General features: G+C 47.7%; 1 protein-coding gene across 1 annotated transcript; it reads left to right on the top strand.

Annotated features, from left to right (window-relative positions):
• Positions 1-7,880: 7,880 nt before the first annotated feature.
• LOC119330571 lies at positions 7,881-9,382 on the top strand. The gene is made up of 2 exons (XM_037603683.1): positions 7,881-8,171; positions 8,256-9,382. The coding sequence occupies exon 2, from the start codon at positions 8,360-8,362 to the stop codon at positions 9,266-9,268; it is 909 nt and encodes a 302-aa protein (XP_037459580.1). The 5' UTR covers positions 7,881-8,171; positions 8,256-8,359; the 3' UTR covers positions 9,269-9,382.
• The last annotated feature ends 736 nt before the right edge of the window (positions 9,383-10,118 follow it).

Here is a 10,118-nt window from a genome sequence, read left to right as displayed (position 1 = left end):
GATTTTCGATGTCGGCGTACTAAACTCAGGTATTCCAGAACTGCAACGATAAAATTATGATGACAACACCTCAGAGCTCAACTCCCCGAGACACTTCCACTAAACCCCTGACAGGAGGCACCAAGACAATGTTCTCATCATAAAACCATCGGAACGATTCCAAGATACCCGCGTGATCCTAAATTTTTTTTAGTGAAATTTGAGAAGAGAAGAGTCAAAACTCTACGTCAGGATGCCTTACCAGAGCGATGAGGAGACTGGGAAGTAAAAAGAATTCCTAAACTCTCCGATATATAATTCCTAAATGACTCAAAACATTTTTCTAGACACAACTCGGCCGCTAAAAACTATCAAGCAATGGGGCTCCTAAGGCCGGGGAAGGCTCTGATACCAACTTGTAATGCCCTCGATGCGGCTATATCTCCCACGTGTCGAAGCACGACTTAGAGGCATAACCGCATTGAAAGCAATGTCGCAAGTGAGGTAATCTTCACACAACCCATGTAATATAATAAGGGAAATAGATACATAGTTGGCTTACAATCGCCACTTCACACAATTACATGAATAAAAGATTACATCATCCAGATACAATCAAGGTCCGACTACAGAACCAAAATAAAAGAAGAACCCCAAATGCCACAAAGGTCCCCGATCGACCCCAACTGGGCTCCACTACTGATCATCTAGAACGAAACCACATAAAGGACAAGATCTTCATCGAGCTCCTCCTGAGCTTGGTTGCGTCATCTGCAAGGACTCATCGGCACATGTAAACTGGTTTTGGAAGTATCTGTGAGCCACAGGGACTCAGTAATCTCGCACCCTCGCGATCAAGACTATTTAAGCTTATGGGTAAGGTAGAAGTATGAGGTGGAGCTGCAGCAAGCGACTAGCATATATGGTGGCTAACATACGCAAATGAGAGCGAGAAGAGAAGGCAAAGCACGGTCGATGAAACTATGATCAAGAAGTGATCCTAAACAACCTACGTCAAACATAACTCCAACACCGTGTTCACTTCCCGGACTCCACCGGAAAGAGACCATCACGGTTACACACGCGGTTGATTCATTTTAATTAAGTTAAGGTTCAAGTTATCTACAACCGGACATTAACAAATTCCCATCTGCTCATAACCGCGCGCACGGCTTTCGAAAGTTCAAATCCCTGCAGGGGAGTCCCAACTTAGCCCATGACAAGCTCTCACGGTCAACGAAGGAATAGACCTCCTCCCAAGACGTTCCTATCAGACTCGGTATCTTGGTAATTCAAGACACTTCGACAGGTTAAAACAAGACCAGCAACACCGCCCGAATGTGCCGACAAATCCCGATAGGATCTGCACATATCTCTTTCTCAGGGCACACTCAGATTATCTTAGGTACGGGTAGGCCAGCCCAGAGTTTCCCCTGGTGGCCACCGGCAGCTGACAGGTGGACCAACACTCAGAGGAGCACTGGCCCGCGGGGGTTAAAATAAGATGACCCTTGAGTCTGTAGAACCCAAAGGAAAGAAAAGGCTAGGTGGCAAATGGTAAAACCAAGGTTGGGCATTGCTGGAAAAGCTTTAATCAAGGAGAAATATCAAGGGGTTCCCATTATAACCCAACCGCGTAAGGAACGCAAAATCCGGGAACATAACACCGATATGACGGAAACTAGGGCGGCCAGAGTAGAACAAAACACTAGGCGAGAGGCCGAGCCTTCCACCCTTTACCAAGTATATAGATGCATTAAGATAACATAGCAATATAATGATATCCCAACAAGTAAATAAATGATCCAACAAGGAACGGCCTCCAATCTTCACCTGCAACTATCAACGCTATAAGAGGGGCTGAGCAAAGCGGTAACATAGCCAATCAACGGTTTGCTAGGACATGGTGGGTTAGAGGTTTGACATGGCAATTTGGGAGGCTTGCAAGCAAGTGGTAGGCATCGTAGCAATGGCATAGCAAAAGAGCGAGCAAACTAGCATAGCAAAGATAGTAGTGATTTCGAGGGTATGATCATCTTGCCTGCACAGTTGTCAGAGTTGACTGGATCCTCAAAAGCAAACTCAACGGGCTCCTCGTTAGCGAACTCGTCTCCCGGCTCTACCCAAACAAGACAAACAAGCAACAAGGATACAATCAACCACGTGCAAACTCAAACAACACAATGCAAAGATAATATGCTATGCGGGATGCGATGCGAGATACAAAATGTAGGATACGACAGGAAATGCATGAACCTGGCCTCAGCTTGGAAAACCAAGTGTGCCACTGGAAAGATGAGATGAAATCGCTTGAAAATGATATAAAGAACGCCGGAATCGGAGTTACGGTTTGGAAATGGCAAGCGATTCAAATATGACCCCGGTCTGCGATTTACAGCAAGTAGGCATCTAAATGCAATGAGATGAACATGCTACAGCATCCAAACATGACAACAAAATACGTGGCAGGGATGCACACAAGATGCTTAACAAAAGTCTAGCACTGAGCTACGACTAATTAATCCATTAACAGGTTCAAACAAGCATGGCAAAAATGCATATGGCAAACATATCTCAGACTTAGTGAAATCAACACTTGTCTGGAATTTCAGATCAGGTAGCCCTCTTCGGAGCAACAAAACTACATGCTACAGGATTCAAACATGGCAAAGTAAAGCATGGCATGGAGCTACTCAAAGAGCTTAACAAAAGTCCCTTAGTGACCTTGAGCCAAAAGGGATCAGAAAATACAATTGCAAGCATGTGAACATAGCAAAAACATAATCAGTTTCAGACTTAGTGAAAAACTGACACATGCTGAAATATAACTCAAGTAGGCATGTTTACGAGCTTGATGCACTCACTACGGTGCAAGTCATGGCAAGCTAAGCATACGCCCATCAAGAAGGCATAAAATGCAAGCTAGGTATGGCAAGAACAATAGCATAGCATGCATGGGTCAACTACAACATCACCGGCAAAAATTGCAAACAAGTTGACAGTCTGCCCAGATTCACAAAGTAGCAAAAGTAGAGCTCGATTAACTCAAGCTAGGGTGCTCCATAATTGCAAACAAAGATATGGATGGATAGAGCACTACAATATTAACAAAACCCCCTTACTGATCATCCTCAAAAGAGGCACGGATCACTAGGAAACAACATGAACATATGGCATCATGAGATAAACAGCTGCAGGACTTAGTGAAATTACTAAGTCCCTGAAAACAGAATTAGCAAGTGCACCACTTTGCACGTTTGCACAAGTCACCACACACATCACAAAAATACATGGGTTGCACCTCTGGAAAGATGACAAAACCCTTTACAAAACACATATAGAGCACCAGGGCATAGCATGCACACATTAATCATGGCAAAAATGACAAAAGTGCTAAACGGAGTAGCAGATCTGACAATTAACTCAAGTAGCCCTCTTCTAACAGTATTTCGGGCATCAATATGAACTCAAATGAAAATGATGCAATGGAACGAAATGATGTACTCTCTGAGATGAACATTTTGATATGCTATATGCATGAATTGGAGCTACGGATGCAAAGTTACGGGGCCGCAAACATGAGCACTTGGATCTGGAATTTCGGGGACTTTGTGAAAATTATACCTCCGGAAAAGTCAAACCGGGACGAAGTGGTACGGGACGGAGGGATCCGGATCTGGACGGGGCGTTTGGATCGGGGGAGTGGTGGATCTGATCCTGCTTCGTGGATCTCGCCGCAGAAGTTCGCCGGAGACGGGGGATACGGCCGGAGAGGAGGAAGAAGGCGACGCGGAGGCTGGAGGACGACGCCGGCGAGGCATCGGCGGAGGATGCCGGCGAGCGAGGTGGTGACGCACGTCGACCGAGGCGGCCGACGGCGAGGAGGCGTGGCGGCGCGGAGATCCATGGCGAGGTGCGGGCCGGGCGGCGGCGGTGCAACTCCGGCGGATGGCCGGCGGGTGCGGGCTCGGCGGCGCGGCGCCGGCGAGAGGAGCGCGCAGCATGGCGGCGGAGCAAGGAGGTGGCCGGCGGCATTAATCGGGTGCGGCGGCGCGGGGCGCCCAGGCGCGGGGCAGCGGCGGATCGAATCGGGTCTCGGGCAGGCCTGCCCTGGGCCCGGTGGGCCGCGGGAGGTGGGATGTGCGCGGTGGACAGGTGGCGGCCTGGGAGAGGAGGAGAGCGGCGGCGGGGACGACGTGGCGGCTCCCCATTGGTGGGAGTGAGGTGGCGACGGGTGGTGGACACGTCCGGCGCGGCGTGGACGCGTCCGACGGCGCGAGAGGAGGAGTTTTAGGGTTTCATCCGCGAATTTCGGGAGGGTTGCACATATTTATAGGTAGAGGGAGCTAGGAGAGTCCAAATGAGGTGCGGTTTTCGGCCACGCGATCGTGATCAAACGCTCTAGATGATGGAGCAGAGTTAGGTGGGTTTTGGGCCAAATTGGGGGGGGGGGTGTTGGGCTGCAACACACCCGAGGCCTTTTCGGTCCCTCGGTTAACCGTTGGAGTATCAAACGAAGTCCAAATGGTACGAAACTTGACAGGCGGTCTACCGGTAGTAAACCAAGGCTGCTTGGCAAGTCTCGGTCCAATCCGGAAATGTTTAATCCCCACACATGAAAGAAAGGTAGAAATGACCACCGGAGGAGAACGAAGCGCCGGATTGCAAAACGGACAACGGGAAAAAATGCTCGGATGCATGAGACGAACAAGTATGCAAATTAAATACACATGATGACATGATATGCAACACATGACACGCAAGCAATGACAAGGCAACAACAACGAATAACTGCACGACACCTGGCACATCGGTCACGGGGCGTTACAACCTGCTTGTAGCTGTGTGATCAGACGCTAAATAGGCACTTCTGGTTGGAAAGAGGATGATTTGAGAGCAACTAATTAATGAGCGCTCCTTCGAAAGCCACGGAACGATCAGCGTCACTTGGCACGCCCTCAGTCATTCGCCTTGTGTCACGTTCTTGGCGTTCCTTTTAGAAATTTTTTCCGCACGCCTTTTCGGTTTTTAAATGGTTTTTTCAATGTTTCGGTTTTGTACCGGTCTTCCTTAGCTTTTGTGTCAAAATAAATTATCATGAAAAAAAGTTGCGCAAAAAAACACACTTTTTTCTTTCACGGGAGTTATGGTTTTGCTTCCCCGAAAGACACGGCTGTGCTTTCGCAAGAGTCATGGTGGTGCCTTTTGGAAACGTAAAAAAACGTGTTTTCTGTTTTTTTCTTCCACGAGAGGCACGGTTTTGCTTCCGCGAGGGGTACGGTTGTGCTTTCGCGAGAGTCACGGCCGTGCCTTTGAGAAACAAAAAAAACATGTTTTCTGCTTTTTTTTCTTCTGCAAGAGGCACGGTTTTGCTTCCGCGAGAGGCGCGGCTGTGCTTTTACGAGAGTCACAGCCGTGCCTTTTGGAAAAGAAAAAAACGTGTTTTCTGTCTTTTTTTCTTCCGCAAGAGGCATAGTTTTGCTTCCGCGAGAGGCATGGTTGTGCTTTCGCGAGAGTCATGGTCGCGCCTCTTGTAAACGAAAAAAAATTCGTTATCTATTTTTTTCCTTTCGCGAGAGGCATGGTTTTGCTTCCGCGAGAGGCACACTTGTGCTTTCGTGAAAGTCGCGTCCGTGCCTTTCAGAAACGGAAAAAAACGCGTTTACTGTTTTTTTCATCTTCTGCGAGAGGCACGGGCGTGCCTCTTCGAAAAAAAACCTGTGCTCCCGGGTCGGTTTTTTCGTTCAGTTTTTTTTTGTAAAAAAGAAGTTCGTCAAAACCTATCAACATAAGATCTAGTTTTGAAGATCTCACCCTGAGGAATCCAACAGTGAAAACGGTTAAAGATTTGGACGCATGGTTTAAGAGATAAAACGTTTTGAATAAATAGATCTACGAAAAAAGGAAAAACTTCCAAGTTGCGACAAATGACGCGTACTCTGATTTCAGGATGATTTGCTCCACAACAATTAACATGGGCTTAATCGGCCATGGTCATGTGGCCCAGTTTACACAAATATGTTTCTACTCTGCTTAGAATTTTGTTCAAAAAATCTAAGCAAATTGAAATTTGAAAATTCCAGTGTGTTATTAAAATATTCATACATATATAGTTTTTGTTACTTATTTTAAATATATAGTCATTTATTTTAGAAAATGTTCATATATATTTTAAAAAGATTGTATACTTCTAGAAATTGGCCGTACTTTCTAACATTACGTAATTCAAATTATTAAAGAATTTAAAATTATTTTAATGTAATGTTTTTTTAAAAAAATAAAGATGTTCACGTCTTAAAAAATATTCATGCAGTTTCACACTTTTTAAATTACATTAATATAGATATAAAAAAATGTCACATGTTTAAAAATGCTCATGTGGTTACTACAAATAAAGATAAATAAATATGGAATATATAAAATTAAACAAGGGGAAAATAGAAACTATATTTTTGTGTGGAAAAAATCCAAAAAAAATAATATCACGTAAAAATTGTCTGAGCCAGCATGCGCTAGTAGGTGCGGCTTATGGGGTGAATGCCATTTATAGCGCTACTGGGCCTGAGCCATATGGGACGTGAGGAGGCAAATGCCGTCATAGCACTACTGGGCCTGGTCCATATGGAATGCGTGTGGGTGGATGCCGTTTATAGCGGTTTATAGTGACTAGGCACTATTAAGATATACCCCCCAAAAAAGGCATTACTATGATATACTATCAGACTAATGAGGATGAAAAATTATGTGAGAAACATAGTACAGACACCGGCTATCATAACACGCGTGCATGCACACTGTACCCAATACCACATAGTCGACGAGCACGCCATACTACTAAGAGATTGGCGTCGAAATGCCTGCAAAAATACATGAAATGTGGGAGCACCCCTGCCAAGTCTATGACTTAGAACCATAATTTACTGGTTTAACCACAAAAGAACCTAAACTATGCTTAGTTCAAAATGTGCTAAATGTTTGTATGGCACAAACAAACCCTACTTGTAGGCCATACCTCTCTCACATTCAAAATGAAGACTGAAGAGAGAAGACATCATCGATCTAGAACAAACTCCACCCTCTTGTAGCCCGTGAGAAGGGCCGCTCCATTTGAGGAGATTGTTGCCTCGGATGCTACCCCTAGGCGTTCAAATGTACGTGGCTAGCTAACCAACGGTTCATGGCTCACTAGTTTACGCAGTGGACGGATGGTGTTTACGCTCCCCAACAATGGCGTGCTCACTTGTCATCTCCCGTTTGGAAAATGTTGAGCTTGTCTGGCCTTGACCACGGGATTTCGTGGACCGGCAAGGTTTTCGTGTTAATTTTGTTTTCTTTGGTGAAATAGGCATTACAAAAGATTTTTCAGAGCAATAATGCGGTGGAAAGATATCGGCAATCAACGGGCAATGTCTGGGGTCTGAATTGACGTACGGTGGCGACGCGTATGTGTGGCCTGGCCAGGGTTGTTGGTGGGCAGGGGAAGCGTGAGCTCCAACGACCCCGTCAGATCCTGGGCCGTCGAACGAGCAACGGACGGCAGATATCCGGTCACAGTTGGCGCTCCCGCCACGCGGACGACTTTTTCCCCATGCCTCCCGTCCGTTCTCCCGCGGCATGCCCAAACTTTTCTCCTGGCGGAGCCCACTCCTCATGACCAGACGGCGGCATCTGGTGTGCACCGGTACCTGGCGTCAACACCCACCCATGATTCAGACATAAACCCCAACAATGCCACTTACTAATGAAGAGCAAAGCAATGTTTATGCATAATGGCATCGTTGCTAATAACCGGCAAAACCAAGGCTGATTCCTGCGGCTCGCCACGGCACTACCACAGTCTGGTGTTACATTATTAAAGAAAAAACGTCTGGTGTTCAAACTAGGGTTGGTGGCGTGGCGCGGATAGGTCCGTGGCATCACAATTGCTGATCCATGAATTAAACTAAGAAACCATTCTGCTGACTCGAAGCCCACGAGAGGCAGCCGCAGCCGGCAGCCGCGGCCATTTGGAACCCTCCGGCCATCCCGTACTTAATTGCGGCGGCCATTAGTCAGCCATGATCGGATCCTTGCCCGGTGCTCTGCATGTGCTGCCCCGGCGCTAATCTTACTCTGCAACAAATCGCCACCCCGCTTGGCAACTCAAGCTAGAATCGAGGAGAGCAACGGGGAGAATCTTTCCAAGAACCCGGGTAATTCTTCTCGTTCTTATTATCTATTACAAACTTCATATGATTTGGCAGCCTGTCGTCCTTAAGATACGTAATGGTTTGCAGACAAAACGAACTGAGAGAGCATCTGTGGAGCAGCTGCTTGTGGAGGAACTCTTGAGATATATAGATAGATTGATTGATTGCTGGGAGCGAGAGACCGAGGAGCGATGGGGTGCATCTCCTCCAAGGTGCTGAGCAGGTCGGGGAGCCTGCGGGGGAAGGCCGGCCAGGGGCTCCAGAGGAGCAGCCTGGTCGAGGAGATCATCCTCTCCAACTCCAAGAGGAACGGCGACCAGTTCCTCGCCCTCCTCCGCACCTCCAGCTCCGCCGCCAGGACGAGCAAGGTCGACGCCGCCGAGCAGATCGAGACGATCAACGTGTCTGACCTTCTCGCCGGGCTGGAGGAGGAGAACGCACCGGAAGGCGCCGAGGAGCGGGGCGATGATCGGAAACCAGACGGCGGCAAAGCTTCGTCGCCTCGGTGCGCATACGATGGCGCCGCCGGAAGGGCGGTCAGCTTCCGCACCCTGGAGGAGTTCGACGCGCTGGTGTCGCGGTGCGGCTCGCCGGTGAAAGCGGAGCCTGCACCAGCACCAGCACCTGAGCCAGACGCGTCCGTGGAGCCGCCGCCGCAGAGCAGCTCCACGGAGCAAGACGCGATAGCCACAGCGAGCAGCGGTCCGGAACTAGGGGAGGCGCCCGGCGGCGCGAAGAGGCGGGCGAGGGCGAGGCAGCTCGGCGAGCTGAGCGCGACGCCGGGCTTCGACTTCAGCAAGTCCGGCAGCCTGAGGGACTGGCTGCTCGGCGGCGGGCAGATGTTCTCGCCGGGCTCCTACGTCACGCCCAAGTTCGGCAGCGTGGCGACGGCACCGCCCGAGTCCGCAGAGCACGCGGAGCGCGCGGTGTTTGATCCGGAGCTGGTGGCGCAGCTGGAGGAGGCCATGGAGGAGCTCTCGGTGGACGAGGAGCGCGTGCTGAGGGAGGTCTTGGAGGTAATCGAAGCCGGAGAAACACAGAGGTTGGAGAGGCGACATGCCCAGGAGCCGGAAGTGTTGGCGGTGATTGTGCATGATTAGGCGTCAGTTTGATGATGATTTTAGTAGTTTTTTGTTACCGTTTTAGAGTGCTTGTGATGTGATTTGTGAATCCTTTGTAAGGAGAAATGTACAGCAAAGATTTTATTTTTTCAATTTTTTCGTGTTGTTTCTCCAACATGTCTAGAAGCGTGCCATTTTATATTTGAGAAAAAAACCCCAAAGTAATGTGCACAAACTAGTGAATTACCTCGCTGATTAGAGTCCGTGTAAGTAGGATATTGGCATAGTTTCATTCGCTTCAAAGCCTCAAGGATAATAAACTACAAAATATAACAATAGAGATGGTGGACCCAATAGATATACTATGACTAGCATTGCCTCATAGTTTTCATACCACCATTGTCCATGTCATATGTTATAGTATGTCACTCCCTCGGTCCCAAAATAAGTGTCTCGAGATAGTACCTTTTTTGTTGTCATAATTTTGTTCCAAGAGGGCGTTATCCTATTTTATTCTAGTTGCACAAAACTAGTCGCTCAATTAGATATTAATACTACTCCCTCCGTCTTATAATATAAGAATTTTTTTAAGTTGGAGGGTGTAAATAATTAAAATGAATAACAAGTCTGAAAGGAGCATTTGATCGCAATTGTATCACTCATATAAAGCTATGGATATAACTTCCTTATGGCACCACATGCATTATGCATTAGTGCCTACTAGCAAGTGCAACGCTTTGAGCCTTTTCGCACCTTCAGAAATCATCTACCTCAACCTTCGAAAAGCATCTGTTATACAAGTTATGGCAATACTCCCGAACTCCCGCCCCAGTACTGGGTGGCGTCGAGGTTATCTCACCAACGAACTGCATAAAAGAGATTTTCGATG

This window comes from Triticum dicoccoides, chromosome 7A (genome assembly GCF_002162155.2).
Source record: "Triticum dicoccoides isolate Atlit2015 ecotype Zavitan chromosome 7A, WEW_v2.0, whole genome shotgun sequence".
NCBI classification, from domain to species: Eukaryota; Viridiplantae; Streptophyta; class Magnoliopsida; order Poales; family Poaceae; genus Triticum; species Triticum dicoccoides.
Note: the sequence above shows the minus strand (reverse complement) of the source record. Positions and strands in the feature narration are given on the sequence as shown.

Excerpts from the sequence above, each read along its gene's own strand:
- LOC119330571 (XM_037603683.1), top strand. The coding sequence starts at position 8,360 with ATGGGGTGCATCTCCTCCAAGGTGCTGAGCAGGTCGGGGAGCCTGCGG.